The sequence below is a fragment of the Triturus cristatus genome, chromosome 2_2 (genome assembly GCF_964204655.1).
Source record: "Triturus cristatus chromosome 2_2, aTriCri1.1, whole genome shotgun sequence".
NCBI classification, from domain to species: Eukaryota; Metazoa; Chordata; class Amphibia; order Caudata; family Salamandridae; genus Triturus; species Triturus cristatus.
Window position 1 is genome coordinate 356,683,913 of NC_140582.1, and position 16,886 is coordinate 356,700,798.

A 16,886-nucleotide genomic window follows, 5' to 3' on the forward strand; every position below is an offset into this window, starting at 1 on the left:
TCTCATTCAGATAGTAGAGGACTCTGTGAGAGAGGGGTTCAATAATGGTCTATAGACTGTAACATGGGTCCCAGTTGTGATACGTGACTTCCTGATGGTACTAACAAAAAGAGGGTACAAATGACTAGAAACCCCTTATTTACAGAGGTAATTGAGGATTAGATGTGCCTGTGGTGCAGACTCACCACAGAAAAAGCTAGCCCCCACAGAGATGAGGTGTGCCTAGAGGTTTCAGTCCATAGTCTCAGGGGATGAAAACCCTTAACAAGGAAAGGTACACAGAATGAGAACAGAGTACATCAAATGTGTGACTGACATGTTGACCAACCAGTATTATAAATTTAATTAGGTAAAAGTCAACGTTAAATAATCGGTGCGCTGCAAACTCAAGACAAAAGGCCCTAAGTTGCAGGCAGAACAGAAATGTACATCAATTGGGCACAAAGCACATCACACATGTGGCTGACTAAGTTATCAACCTGAATTAAAAAACTCGCCCAATCACTTAAATCACGCCCTTTGGAAATCGGTGCACTGCCCAAGCCACAAGACCCTACATTATGTGGAGAATAGACATTTAAATAAAACCAAAAGTGCTCATAGTCTAGAAGGTAATCCATTACTGGAAAGGACTTACCCCAAGATGTGATGTCAGCCTACAAACATAGATATGGAGGAACAGAGGTTAAAAACCTGGCTCTCTGTTACAATTGCCTGAAGACACATATATCACAGTACAGTGTGTCACAATTATGACACTAATCAAAAGTTAATTAGGAATGGTAGCAAAAAAGATCACTGCATCAATCTGTGTGAACTATAAAAACATTAAATTAAAGAAGTGTCTGGCTGCTTTCCATGCGTATTAGCGAGCTCGCAAAAAACTTGTCACAAACATGACACTTATCCAGTTGCGACTACTTTACAAGGCTAACCGCTAGGGCTGGACTGGGCTTAGCGAGACTGGGAATTTCCCCGGTGGATCGAAGGGATGGGGGCCAGTTTTGTGCCCGTGGGGGGCGTTTTTGTCACTGGAGGCCGGTTTTGCAGCAGTGCTGCAATATCGGCCCCCTGTAACAAAAGCAGGAGTGGGGCTTCTTGCTAGCACCCCCTACCACCACTCCCAGGGCCGATCGAGCAGCAATCTGCCAGGGCTGGTTGCTGTTCCCAGTCCGACCCTGCTTGCCGCATCAGTGGATGTACGCTGAAATGAAAACAAACAATCCTCTCTGAAATGAAATGAAAAGATAATTTATAAAGCTCGATGGCTACCCTGGAGGCGTCCCAGCGCTACAGAGGTTGGACTAGGCGGAGTACACTAGACTTAAACGAATTATTAAGATGATTTATTAAAAAGATGATTTAATGGGAGCTTGCTGCCACCCAGCGGCTGCTTGCAGCCTTGAGGGCTTACTGCTCCATCACATGCATCCGTTCTGCATGGATGCGGGCTGGTAATAGTGTACAGTCCGTATATAGTGCAGGAGCCTGCAACTATATGTTAGAGTTTAAATCAAACAACTGTGCGTCCCACACGGTCACTATTTATGTATATATTGTATAGCACTAGCGCACTACTTATTCGCTTACCTTACCTTCACTGCGTCGATTAGGAACACCTATTTAATTTGGAATGTACATGATAAAGCTCAATGAGTTGGTCTTCTTATGATTACAAATGTTGAATAATAGAATAATAATAAAAACATTTTTTTTCTAGTAAAGCCAGTCTATTGATGGCTATTACCTAGTTTACCATGGAAGTTGAGGTTCACACTTTCCCCTTCAGGGGCCATTGTATCCTTTGGTACTGTCAACATTTGCCAAGCAGCTGTAATCTATTTAGTTCAGGTAACATCTAGGTGTAGCCATTCCAGCCGAAGACTGATTTTTGGACATTCATATGAAAGGCTAAATGATGCAACAATGCAAGGCATCTGATGGCAGGATGCTAACAGATATACATGTTCGTAGCCATAACAGCCAGTACATCATAAGATTTACTACCAGCCAGTAATTTGTTTTCACCAACAGCATCAAGTGTGCAGGGAACTGCAGATCCATACCAAAGGTGAAACTCCAATTTCCAAAATGTGTAGTGTTATTGGCTGAAAAACAAGGACACACTGCTGACATTATTCACCAATGTCATTCTTTCCATGGTTAGCAGCCTCACTCTGGCAAAGAGATTTTAAAAACAAGGCTCTGCCTAATTGGCCTTAAGCATCTCTATCTTCTGAGCGTAGAGAAGGAGTCACGTCCTGAAAGTGTTCCAAATTCTAGTGTCTGCAGGAGATTAATCCATCAGCCGATAGCCGGCCCAACTGAAGACGACTTGTGAATTTAACTCCATACCAGGGACTGGCTCACGCAGAGCTCTGTTTACACTGTAGCCACGGGAGGGCTCACACAAGCGGATAAGGCAATCACACCAGATCAGAACTTCATCCATGAGATACACTTTGTTAGTACGTGTACTGATGCTAGATTTACACAATCAGCATGGATTCAATGGCAACACCTTCAGATTAGATTAAATCTATACAAATCAATACATTTGCAAGTTGAGCCCAGCGAGTCACAGTATTCGGGTCCTTGAGCCTGTCCTGATGAAGACCAATGAAAGAAAAAATTAGAGGTGAAACAAGTCAGCATCTTCAGGAAGCCTACTCACCACATAGTTTGTAAATTGTGAATCTTACTGTGATGGCAACTGTACGTCAGCTTAATAACTTGTGTTCGGTGCAAGAAAATAATTTGATTTCTCTCTCTTTCAAATTAACTCCAAATAAGAAGCATTCCTTCTGAATTCAAAGTGGAAAACTAAAGGACTATTGTTTAAGAGCTATTTTAATTCTTATGCTATATTTGTATGAATTTTGTTTCCTTTGTATGATAATATTAAAATGTATTTCTATGACAACACTGGAAATTATGGAATGGAAGTTAAACATTTTGGAAAATATTAGAGGAGACGTATAAAAAAATTGTTGAGTGCATTGGCAATTCATTTCAAATACACTATTACTCTTTCTTCCTCTCTTTGTTTGATATAATCTGCTTAATAAAATTCTCCATGAGAGTACCTCCTATTTTTCATATATATCATGAAAGATCAGCACCCTCTGTCCTAAAAATGCAAGATCACCAATTGTTATGTCTAGGGTCATCAGCTCCTCCTTTCCTTAAAAAACATGCCCTTGTGTAAGAATGTCAGGCAATATATCACCTCTACGACCTCCAATCTCAAACCGGTGGGTATGGTTTAAGCAAATAGGTCTATGCTATGGCCATTCATCAGTGCATTGCAGCAATTAATGTACACAGTTTTGGAGGTCTTCTCCTACAATACCTCTTAACAGCCTTCTAATTCATATACTGTTTCTGCGGCACCAAATTTCCAGGTATTCGAGGACCAGTTGCAGTTTGATAATTTTGATTCTGCCATTTTTAAATGACACCCCACATATGATGTTGCTCTTCCAAGCAGTTATTATGTATTTCCATATAATTGACTCTAGAATTAAGAGGTATCAGATCTACATCTTGTTACTTGAAACACACCTTCAAGTCTTCTTTTGAACCTCCTACTTCACCTTTGATATCGTTTAGAAATTGCTCTACATACTTCCTAGTAATATCCACTTCTTGATTTGCCAGTTATTTATTTGGGGAATCAATCAGCGTTTTTGAGTTTAGTGACTAAGGGGCTCATTAGGGTGGCGGACGGACTGGAGTCCGTCCGCCATCCTGTTGTAAACCGGGACCGTCCACCATGCCTGCAGCGGTCCCGCAACACAAATTAGGATGCGACCGCCACCAGGGCCGTCGCATTCTTCATTTTAACATTGCGGCGGGTGCTGCTGACAGCAGCACCCGCCGCGATGTTAAAATCGCATGTTTTGCATTTCACTGCACTACATGGCAGGCACCACACGGTGCCTGCCACTTGGTGCAGTGCACCCCACCTCCCCCGACACAAGGGGAGCCCGCAATGGGCCCCCGTAACCAATCCCCACGTGCCTTTCGATGGGGGCATCGCCGCCATGGAAAGGCCGTTTTTTACCAACATCGTAATTTGGTGGACGGTGCCTGCTAGGCACCGCCACCGTTTTAGGCACCCTGCACCATCCGCCAGGCAATCGGAACAATTGCCTTTGGCGGTGAAGTGGTGGACAGACTTTGCGTCCGCCGCGGTACCCACCGCCATCCTAATTGAGTGGTGGGTGAATCGCTGTGTGATGGCGGAAGGACCGCCACTGACGGCCATGAGGTGGTGGTCCTTCCGCCATCCTAATCGGCCCCTAAGACTTTCTTGGCCTGCTAAAGGGTAAGAATCTCATTCACAGAGGGTTCTCGCTTCGTCTTTATGCTTGCCATTTTAAAAATGCCCAAGGCAGCTTACAGAGCTTTTCCACTCCTTTCCTGATCGGACAGTGACTCCAGTGAGTGTTTGAGGTTTTTGGGTAGACTACTTATCTCTTCGAAGCAAGGGGGTTTATCTCTATTCCTCATAATGTAATACCTTTTCTTGTCTTTTGTCCCTGTGAATGTACTTCACGAGTGCCATGCATTTCACAAAATAATTGACGTCTTGCTCTCAGGCAGGGCTTATCCACAGTGAACTGGTTCACATGGAACTCCTACGAAATGTCCAGAATTAGCACAACTATGCATGTATGTCAGCTAGAGTCAGATAGGCCATTGGAGTGATATAGCGCGACTCATTCAATGATAAAGGAAATCCATCCCAAGTGCCGCTGTAGATAATCTGTGCTGTCTCTGATGGTGGACACATATGCTTTACAGGGCCTGGCTGTTTTGCAGGCTCCTACAGTTACGTATTCTAAGGTGCCACCTTAAAATGCCTGCTGCCTGCTTATGGCCTCAAAGCAGGGACAACCGCCCCCAGTTTCTCAGCGCATGTCAGTCTCGTCCTCAACACATTATACCTCAACCTCATATTCCATTTTAGACGTTTCTTTAGCTAGCTTATCACTATTTACTAAAGTTGTACTTTACAAAATAGATAAAAGATTGGAAAGCTATCACTTCCCACAGATAACAGAATAGGTTGCTGACACAATACTCCATGTTCCATTGAACACACTGCCAGGCACCCTACGCTCAGTAAACTACAAAACAAATCATATGAACAGACGGTTCAGTTAGTGCAATAGAGTCTACAGCTGCACAAGTATTTGAATACTGCCAAAGACAGGATTTCAAACCCTTTGAAAATTGCATCTAACTCACGGAGCAGCTCCTAGATAACTATGCCAACTCTACACTGCTGTCAGTCTAGGTGAGTCTGGACCGAGACACAAGGTGAAGAAGTTGTCAGTGGCCTGCAAACTGGCAAAAATGAAACTTAATCAGTCATTAAGAACGGCGGACGCGCGCAGGTAAAGCGGACGCTTTTGCACTCAGAAGCTACTTTGTATGCCTTTAATCTTGCGCTCATTTGCACAGACCTTGGATGAATTTTAATTATTGAATTACTTGTTTTAAAATATTTCCTAACTCTTCTTTGCACACTTTACTCGAGGCCATTTCTTCCCAGTCTACCGCGAGATTAGCTCGTTTGAGTGGAGGGAGATTTGACTCTCTTTCTCCCTCTCTCATCTAATCTTACTTCCTCACCTGAGTCTTTGAGGTATACCACTTGTTCATGAGCCTTTCTCTTGCTTGCTCTCTAGTTTTTTTCTCTCCCCTCTGTAGGAAACCGCGATTTTGTTGCAGTTGTCCCCCCCCCCCCCTTTGCCCCATTTTTGACTACTAGATGCTGGTTTTCAATGCTGAGAGTGCACCGAGTCCTGCTAACCAGACCTCAGTGCCAGCGCTCTTTCCCCTAAAACAAGTTAAAGTCTAATTGTTACCCAATTGGCAAGCACTTTATCACTTCTCTAAGACTCTAGTAAATGGTACCCCTGGTACCAAGGGCAGGGGTACTAAAGAGGGTCCATAAGGGCTGCAGCATGTCTGATGCCACCCTAAGGGACCCTCACTCCAATTACATGCAGACTGCCATTGCAGACTGCAGGTAATGATGCAAACCATTCTGAAAACATGACATGGAACACTCATCCTGTGCCATGCCAGAGTACACTGAATGTACTATATGCAAGGCACCTACAGCAGTTCATAGAACCCCAATGCAGGGTGCATTATAATGCATATAAGGACATATCTGCATGAGCAGATATGCCCTTCATGCAGATATGTCCTTGTGATGTCTAGTCCAATTACTAGACATTGTAAGTAAACAGGGGAGCCATCTTAAGTATGTATACTGGGCACTGGTCATCGTTCGTTCTTCAGCTACATGATGGCTTTGCTGAAATTCATGATGCTTATCGAACATCTTGTCTTAATAAATCTGTCCTGATGCCAGTACTAGATTTATTATGACATGCATTTATAGGGCACCTTAGAGGTGCCTCCTACAAATCCTAACACTATCTAGCGTGCGGGATGATTGGTCTTGTCCAGCCTGCCACCAAAGATAAGTCTGACCCCCTGCAAGTGAAAGCCAGCTCACCCCTCCAGAAGGATGGCTAGTGATTTAGCATATCAAGGCCAGGGGCTTCAAAGCCTCTGCCACCTTTAATATGCGACCCCAGCTACCCCAGACCTAAGAATGCCAGCCACTTGCCCTGAGGCCCATTTGGCCCCAGGACAGGCAGGAAATTAGCTATGCAAGTAGGCGTGTTGCACCACCAGGCTAGTTACACACCTAAGGTAGGCTACCTGATGAGCTCCACAAAGTCAATGGTTCCACCATCTTTATTTTAGTGAGATTAGGAACTCTTGGATAGGGCTATTCCCACTCCTGACAGGAAGTTGTCATATAGTGACCCCAAGGGTAAGTAGCCCATTGGCTAATACCCTGCACTCCACTTAACACCCCTAAATTCAGTATTTAGGTGGCCCCCTAACTGGGAAAACAGATTCACCCGATCAAAGAAGAAGGACCATGAAGAGCTGAAGAACGCAAGAACTGTAAACTAGCTGTGGACCTGGCGCCAAACCTGGCCTGCCTGCTCATCCCAACAATTGCAAAGACCCTACTCGTCCTGCAGTTGTGCATCCTCCCAAAGCCTCGGAGGGCTGCCAGCACTGTGTAAACCAGTCAGCATCTCCCTTGAAGGGGAGTGGTACTAATGAGAGGAGTACCACTGGTAGAGCTATTAATTATGCGCGGAAACAGAATAATCATCGAAGGAGTTACTGGTAGTGGCAGACCCAGATGGGAATTCCTAGACCAATATCCGGAAGATTATGCTACTCGGTCGCTGAAAGGCATAAGTGTTGGTGGAAGAATGTACAGGGTTATTCTGTTTCCTCGCACATTTAATAGCTCTACCAGTGGTACTCCTCTCATTACCAGGGCGCAGTTCGGAACCCCAATCCTAGGAGTCACATCAAAATGAGTTTCCGTCTCAATCCATACACACAAGCAATACCAGTCTTTAGGTAATACTCCTTCTGCGACCTCCAGTACACGACAGCGCAAGACCGAATATGTAAATGCGTACATATGCAGTACATCACAGTATGAACCACCCTATAAGTATTTCAGATGCGGTGGACATTAAGCTACCACCAAAATAGTGCCCATAATTGGATACTCTGGTTAACCGCACATGCTGTAGTAGTCACACAGTGCGTAAAACTGTGAACCTGGATACACTCACATATCACAGTTCCATTGAAATACATTCTTCCGCTGGGACAACACTCCTGCAACGGCAAGAACACAGGGTAGGTCGGCCACCAGACACAAGCACCGACAACAGTGAGTCCTCTACGCCTTCCCCTACCTCTTTCTGGTGACTTTCCAAAACTCTGCATCATCGGAGCCATGTCTTGTTAACCACGCTCTCCTTTTCGATCTCTCCTCGTAAGATTATTGGAACATGAGTGAGTGTCCATTCAGGCCGGGGCAACTGGGGCCTTATACAACCAAATTTTTTGGTAAGTCTTGCATGAGGGAATTCAAGGTTGTTCGACCTTATCATTAGACCCTCTATCAACAAAGCCTACACTACAGGTGATATGTGACAATCTAACGTGTGTGGGTGCATTATAGGGGGGAACTCCCCACATCGGTTACATCATTAAGGTGATAATGGTTTACATGAGAGTGTGCTGTGGCTGATAGTGTGATTTTTAACTCGATCCAGGATACTTTGCCCAAGATACAATGATGGGGGCAAATACCTGCTGACTTCTGCTGATCATTTTTTAATATGTATGATACAGTATGATGATGATGTTTTAATGAATTATTTTTCTATGTACTTCCTTCCCCTTCACCACAGGTTCTACCCCGAAGGTATACGATATATCCATGTGACCTTTATAGGGAATGGTACTAGGCACTTGCACTGACTACCCCTTTGTGAGTAGATAAGGATAATTGGTCCTGAAGAAATGCCATTATTGTGCAGACAGTAAAGGGCACGAAACATGTTGACCCACATCCTTACCTATAATGCGTCACAGTGGAAAATGACATCCTCCTCTCGCCTACATTTATATTTTTAATCATAACTGGACTTTCCTGTTTTCATTTTCTATTTTTGGTAAATTCTGGTTGTTTTATTTCAGTATTTTCAAGTGATTTCAATACCTTAAAAAAACAGTGGTTACACATTTCCGTACCATTAAAAACAACAGAAACAGTATTTTTCCGGTGTTTATGGAACTTTTTGCTTTTATTAGTGTTTGCCTTCTGCACTAATAGTGCATGGTATATAGACGGTGTAAATGAGGTCCAAATCCATTTTTACAAATCAAACTTATCATAGTACACCATACAATACTTCTTCAGTGAGTCTTTGGTCATGCATGCTCGCTCTTTTCTTCCCATGTAAACCTTTATCTGTGAAAAGTCCCTCTCAACATTGGCATTTGAGACAGGCTACGCCAAAATAGCCAGTATACAATTTGCTAACTCCGGCCACTGACATAGCTTTCCATGCCAATACTGGTGCACCCGAAGATTGTGATTCTTCGCGACAGGTTCTACAACATATGCATTTAACTGGGTGTATATGCCCTCAGAGTTATTGAAGCAGTCAAAAATGAGGCAGCACTTTTGAAACTCCGGAGAAAATTTCCCTTTACGGAAGGGATCTATAATTTGTCCAGAGTACTACAGTGAGGCTTCATTGACTTCAAATGCCATGGTTGGTGAAGGGCTATTTCTCATACATTGTAAAATAAAAGGTCCTGAATTGCTCCTCAATATTTCTTTGCTTACCAAGTGGCAAAAGCACTCTAACATGGAATATGTTGCAGTGCCAAAGTCACTAAAAGTGTCACCCAGCCTACTCTCAAAGAGATGTTTCACATCTACACCTATTATGCTGAACACTTGGTAGACAAGGGTGTTTTCAAACTCTAGTTTTTTTTATTTTGTCCACTACAGCAGTCGCTGAACACTTGGTAGACAAGGGTGTTTTCAAACTCTAGTTTTTTTATTTTGTCCACTACAGCAGTCATGCTTTCCTGTACAAATCTAAGAATGCAATATGTGACCAAAGATCCTCGCATTTCTTGCATTTGGCATCATCACTCAGCAAAAGTTCTGTCACATGGATAATATAGCATTCATGAACTCTAGGACTGAGAACTACCAGCTAAGTGACAGAGTTGGGATGACTCTTTCGTTGATGCCATACAAAGCACGAAATGAGAAATATTTGTATTTCAGTTTCGGTGCATAACAAAACAGTGCACCAGAATGGACTCTGAAGATTGTAAACATGCTTTCAGCATACCATCTAATAACTGGCAAGGATCTCTTACAGGGAAGCACTTCAGCTCATGTATCTATTTTGACAGGTCATCACGCAACTTTTTCATATTGGTAGCTGAATCACTGCAAATACAAACAAAATCCCTCCAATCTTTGTTGAACTTAGTAAGAACTTTTTGCAGCAGCATTCCAAGTGACAGGTTTTCCAAAAGTCTGGTGTCATGTTTTAACCAGTATCCCAGATGCTTTGTGACCGCACTCTTTTCACATACACCTGTCACCCAACCTTGCATTGAATGTTTAAATCCTGGGTTGTTTGGCAATTCGCCTACTAACAATACTGACTCTCTTGAAAAGAGGGCTGATGTATCAAGGGTTTTTACCCATTCTCTGTGGGTAAATCTGATGGTACATATTGGGAAAGATTCTTATGAAACCTATATTTTATCCTATCGGTGATAATTTGATTTTGACATTTCCTGATTCTCTACAGTTTATAAAATAAATGAACAGCACCTAAAACCTGCTTCTTACCCCTGTATCTTTAGACCAAAGACCACAAAACTGAAAAAAGGAAGAAGAAACAATATTTTAGTGACATCCCTAAACAACAAAACTCAAGCAGAATAATGTTAGCCCAGTCTTTCTTACTGCTACCTTATATAACAAAGTTACATTGCATTTGCCCCTTCAGGAAGAAATAAAAATGACTCTTTCACTCTACTTTTCCTTTCTATGAATGGCATTTAGTTTGTGGTTGTGTAGATTTTTTTCCCAGTGTTTATATGTTTAAACTGGTGAGAGCTATTTTATCTTCCGGTGGGGTTTTATCAGTTATTATAGGTTTAAACCTAAAACCGGACAGTCTAATCATAACATAGCAACCCAACGACTAAATTGGTTCTATTGGACTCCTATAGTTATTTTTATAGCACACTTCCTCCAGTCTACTCACTTCACACACACACCCTTCTCATCACACCCCATGCTCATCATTGGCAAAAACAAAAGAGCTCCAGCAGAGAGCCCCCATGTTGGGCCTATTGGGAATTGCAATGTCGGGCCAACGAGGAGCTGACTGATGATGAAGCATGACATCCCTTAGGGTGTGTGAGGTCCATTGCTCCTATATGGAGCACTCCCCCCTCGTTTTCTCTTGGTAAAACCTGTACCTTCTTAAAGGAACTGCATACGTTCTTTTGACTGAGTATCCACCTGGGGCATGTATGCTGGACCTTTCTTTGCCCCTGGTCTCACCCTTGTTGTGCCAATTTCTTTTTGGTAGAGTTCTGGAAAATACATGTAAAAGTTGAGGACCTTTCCAATTCTTTCTTGGGTAGTAACACAATGCACTAACTTTATTTTGGGCGTTTATATTGCGCAAACCTATCCCAGTCGGGAATACAAATTATATGTAGCAACAGGAGTGCATGCCTCACAGGCAGGGCTATGGAAGCATTTGGGAGGTTTAAAAAAAGTGCTTAGAAACTACATAGAATGAGAGGGCTGTTAAGGGAAGCAGTATAGGGTTTAGTTAATATGTAGGAGTAAGATGGCAAAGACATTCATAGCAAATAACTGGTGTGATGCTTAGGTCATATGTAGGCGTTATGATGGCATTTCAGAAGTGATTAGAGATGTATAAATGTAGTCAATGAATGTCATGAGTGATTTAATATGCAAGAGCAAAATCAGTGCATGGTGAGGGCGAAAATAATAGTTACTTTAGGGTGAATTTCAATGGTTTTGTTAGTTGCAAATGGTATGTTTTAAGTGCCATAGTCACTTAACTATAACATCCCGTTAACCTTTGTTTTTTACAGGGAATTTCAAAGGTTATGTTAATATAAAGTCAAATATTCTTACAATTCCTAACTATAATGTCACTTTAATCTTTGTTTTTTTCAGTGAATTTCTTGCAATTTTGGAACGTAAAGTACGATGCCCATCGTAATGCATGGCAGGCAGGCTGGATGCAGGGTCTTGCCTGCCATTGTCCGCTGTGCTGTCCCCGTCCAAGCTTGCTGCCCCTAACCCCCATCCTTCCTACACTCCACTGTCCAAGTCTATAACCCTTCCACCACATTCAGCTCTGTGCGGCAGTTATTCTGCCACTGCCCTTCCCACCTGCCCCGCATAGTTAGCTCGCTGCCCCTACTCACTGCCTCCCTGCTGTCTGTTGTCTAAGTCCATGCACCTGCCCCCTCCCTCCTACCCTGCATGGACCGATGTGCTGCCACTGCCCTCCAGTTAGCTTGATGTTCCTGCCCACTCCTCCTGCCCTCCACTGCCCAAGGCTATGCCCCTATCATTGCCATCCTGCTTCACCTCCGTGCTTAGCTTACTGCCCCTACCCTCCTTGCCCCTGCCCTCTGATGTCTGTGTGCATGCCCCTCCTCCTTCCTTTTGTCCACCATGTTCTATAGACCTGCCACTGCCCCTCCTGTCTCCTTTAAGTGTTCTGTTGAGCTGCCACTGCCTCTCCTGCCTGCCCAGCATAAAGCGGGCTGCCATGTGTCTCAGTGAGAGCGTGGTCTGTGGGGATGTATGAACATGTGTGCATATGAATGGGATATATGTGCATGGGTGAATGAGAGTCTGTGGCGTATGGACTTGTGGCACAGGACATACCTTTCAGCATATGTGGCACTGGTACATGTCTAACACAAACATACAACTATTTCTTTTAAAATGCTTTGCAAAAATGTTCATAATATGGAACATTCTTCTGCACTTTAAATTTCTCCCACTTATAAAAATGACTGTGTTTTTCAGTTTTATATATATGACACAGTGTCTCCCAGTCACTGGGAGCAAGATTCTTGCTGTGTTTAGATGAGACACTTTGAAATGGGAGAAAATTAAACTAAAGAGTTAACTTTATGTTTATGTTGATTCCATAAAACTAATTTATATTTTCCCCCATTTCAAAGTGTTGCATCTTCAAACAGCAGGCATCTTGCACCCTGTGGCCTGTAGACATGTTGTTTTGAACATTACAGGCCCATCAACCTTCCCATTTTTAAGTTATTTGATATTAACAATGGCTGATTTCAACTTGACTAGTGTAATCTCCATTGTTGTACACTATTTGATAGGTTCTTAATCAATGCTACATTATCTTAATCGTATATCTGAAGATACTACCTGAAACAATCTATACAGCTCCAGTTTCAATAGGATTGGAAGTATTTTGGTTTATAGGGTACTTATTTTGTATCTGTAGAGATTTTCCAGCCTCTGTTTGTGATGTAAATAACCAAAAGTTAGACGAATCACTTCCTGTGATAGCACCAAGTCAAAGGTCACGCAATGCCACTTCCTTTGATTTCATGGAGGTCCAAAGGGCAGGCGATGTTACTGTCTGTGATGTCATCAGGTTAAAGTTCGTGTGATGTCACTATCTGTGACTGACATCAGACGGGAGTCACATGGCATGTTATGTCTCTTCTGCTACCCTTGGCATGTTGATGAATCAACATCCATCGTGTCATCCCCTTCTCCTTCCTTGCTTACACAACACTAACCATCTCTTTGCAGCAGGAGATGAGTGTGTGGTGGCAGGAGTGTAAATCTCCAATTACTCTTAAACTGGAACTTAGCTAACCAGCCATACAACTGAGCGGAACACGCCTTTATTGTGTACACCTACAAGATTGCTTGTGTCATGACAGTTCAAGAAGAAATTTGGAACACTGTAGGCAGTGACACTTTTTTACTAGACCAACAACATTAGTACGAAATGCTATATTACATTAGCTTTGCAACCATGTTGATAATGTGAACAGTCAATTGGAGCTCAATAAAATCTAAATGTGTAATAAAGGTGGTTCAGGAAACGACTTTACGGTTTAAAAAAAAATCATGCATACCTCTCCTCCAAAAACAATTTATGACACATACAACTATTAAAGTGAAGAATAGTTCCAAAATACTGTCCAAAAATAAAAACAGGATCACCTGAAAGCAATAAGCATGAATTATATTCAAAGCTGCATTAAAGTTGCAACAGATCATTGTTCTTTTTATGCAAGTGTTATAAAGCTTTACTATTAATGTCCTGCCTAACACAGAGGGCTATTCTTGACTATGTAAAAAGAGAGACAAACTGTATTGAGACGCAGAACACAAACTACTACAACCATTGACTAATGGTTGTGGCGAGCAAGCAGTCCTGGTAAGGACCTACGGTAAAAGTTAACGTCATAAAGGTATTTTTTTATTAACCTATAAGTGCTTTTGTTGAATTATGAATGAAGCACATATTTGTATATTATGGTAAGTGTTAGAAATGGGTGTCTCTAGTTGGCAGAGGTAGGTACCTTTGTCCATATAGGGGCCCTTGCTTCTAGTCAGGGTAAGGGGGATACACTCCTAAAATAACCCTGCTCACCCCCTTGGTAGCTTGGCACGAGCAGACAGGCTTATCTCAGAGGCAGTGTGTAAAGCATTTGTGAACCCATACAGTAACACAGTGAAAACACTACAAATGGACACCACACCAGTTTAGAAAAATAAGTGATCTTTATCTAAACCAAAACAAGACCAAACGATAAAAATCCACTATACAGTTATCAAAATATCCTTAAAAATAGGTTAGTCACAAAAATAAAGCTTGTAGCAACAAATAACTCCACTTGGGGTTATAACAACGTCGTGACTGGTGGAAATCCCAAAGTACGGCACCAACCGCGAGGTGTGCGGCGTTGGGCCCGGAGTCAAGCAGACCCACAAAGAACAGTACCATGGAATTGATGAAGCAACAATGGTTTACAACGTCGGGGAGGTACGACTTCGTAGGCGCTGCGCGGCGTCCGCTCCTTACGACCCGAGGGGAGGTGCAGTCTCTGTTCCTTACTGCAGGGGAGGCGAGACGACGGTTCCTTACTGCGTTGCTGAGATGACGTCACGATGGTGCCAAAACCACTGTTCCTTACGATGGCGCGATGTCGATAGATTCGGGGAGTCACCCACGTCGAGGATTGGCTGTGCGATGATGAAGTCCGCTTTGGAATCGATGCGGCACAGCAGCAGGCATCGGGTCCACGTCGCAAGTCGGAGCAGTGCTCACGGCTTCGGACAGGTTACGGCGTTGCTCCCTGGCACAGCAGCTGGCGTTGGGCATACGTTGAAAGTCGGAGCAGCGCTTGCGGCTTCGGTGCAGGTTACGGCGTCGCTCGCCGGCGTCGGTGTTGCAATTTCCTTCTGTAGCAACTAAAACAGCAGTTCTAGATGCAGGAAGACAGACGAGGTGAAGTCTTTGTGTTCCTGAGACTACAGAATAGGAGCAAAGCTCAGTTTCAAGCCCTTGAAGATCTTTTCTTCAAGCAGATGACAAAGCAAAACAGCAAAGTCCTTTTTCTCCTTTCCTTGGCAGCAAGCAGCTACTGCAGGCCAACCCCAGACAGCAAACTGCTCAGGGGCAGTATTCCTCCCCAGCTTCTCCGGCTCTTCTCCTTGGCAAAGGTTTCCTCTTGATTTCCGAGAAGTGATCTAAAAGTCTGGGGTCTGGGCCCCTCTTTTTATACACACAAATCCTTTGTTCTCTGAAGTCAGAGAGTTTCTGTACCCAGCTAAAACCAGTCCTGTCTTCACTGGTGCAGCTTCCTGGCAGGAGGTGGAGACATCATTGTTGAAGGCAGACCAGGCCCATTCAGGTGAAAAGGAAATCTCTTCCCCCCTACTCCAAATGCAACCCAGGTCTATTCAGCCCAGCCCTAACTCATCAGACTTCTGGAGCCACAGCCCTCTCCAGCCCCCTGTCATCCAAAAGCCAGACATGCAAAACACAAACCTAGCAGAGGCACACTGAACGGATAGGCAAGAAAATACCCACTTTCTAAAAGTGGTATTTTCAAACACAGAATGCAAAAGTCACCCTCACTTAAAGATGCACTTTAATATTCTGAGTTCAGGCATACTAAAATGTATTTTCCTATCATATTCCTAGTGTCAGTTATGTTTATAAGATGTTATAAAATAACTTCCCATTCTGGCCTATGGGAACAGATAGCCTTGCAATAATGAAAAAAGAAATTGGCAGTATTTCACTATCAGGACATACTACACACATGACTGCATGTCCTACCTTTCACATATAATGCACCCTGCCCACAGGGGTACTTTGGGCCTACCTTAGGGGTGCCTGGCATGTAAGAAAAGGGAAGGTTAGGGACTGGCAAGTGGGTGCACTTGCCAAGTCGACATGGCAGTCCCAGACTGCACACAGGCTCTGCAATGGCAGGTCTGAGTCACATTTTACAAGCAGCAAGTCCACCAGCAGCATATGATTTATAGGCCCTGGGCACACATGGTGCACTGTCCTAGGGTCTGCCAAGTAAATCAAATCAGCCATTCATGGAGTCACTAATCCATCACAACAATTTACAAAAAAGAGCACTTGCACTTTGGCACTGAACAGCAGTGGCAAAGTGCCCAAAGCATCTAGACCAGCAAAAACACAGGAGGCAACAGCAAAAAATGGAAGGGAGACCCGCTCTAATGGTGCCAAGTCTAACAGTGTGTATCTATGGAATTTTGTAATGCCAGACCTGCACATCTATTAATGCATGCATTTCCTACGACATATCTCAGTTTAGGACTAGGTTACAGCTAAAAAGTATAATTTAAACAGAAATGTTATTTTACCTTCACAATGGTGAATTACTCTTCCCCAGAGGTTGTTCTTTCTCAAACAGGCAACATTTCCCACAATTAACAGGTGCCTCTTCCCTCTCGTCAAGGCGACATTCATTCTTTTTTCTGAGTCGATGAAGCCAACCTGCCGTGACCTGACACACGACAGTACAATTATCTCCTTCTCAGCACCTTGGAAGGCATCAACAGTAGACACTTGAACTGCCTTAATTTGAAGGGGGTCACAAAGAACAGCTGCACCACAGAGTAGATTGCAAAGCTGTGAATGAAAAAAATACATTCCTGCAGTACTTCCTTTTAATTCATTGAATAGATTAGAGATGGTAACTGCCAAAAAAATAAATCAAAATACTTTTGTACACAACAAAGCAACTCACCAAAGGAAAATCCAAGTGAAGCCATACTAACTGAAAATTAATCACTTGCTAACATTCAAAGCCACCATCTCTGGTTACATAGATCG

The 16,886-nt window shown here is 43.2% G+C and overlaps 1 protein-coding gene across 5 annotated transcripts in view; it reads right to left on the reverse strand.

Moving 5' to 3' along the window:
- Window positions 1–16,886, reverse strand: part of ZGRF1 (zinc finger GRF-type containing 1) — a 619,324-nt gene that overhangs the window by 36,214 nt on the left and 566,224 nt on the right. For all 5 annotated transcript variants that reach the window (XR_014978114.1, XM_085641436.1, XM_085641435.1 and 2 more), the window contains one exon: window positions 16,415–16,682. Coding sequence is in view for 4 of the 5 variants with exons in the window: in XM_085641436.1 (XP_085497562.1) it covers window positions 16,415–16,682 (268 nt within the window). In the remaining variant the exon portion in view is untranslated. The remainder of the gene's footprint in view (window positions 1–16,414; window positions 16,683–16,886) is intronic.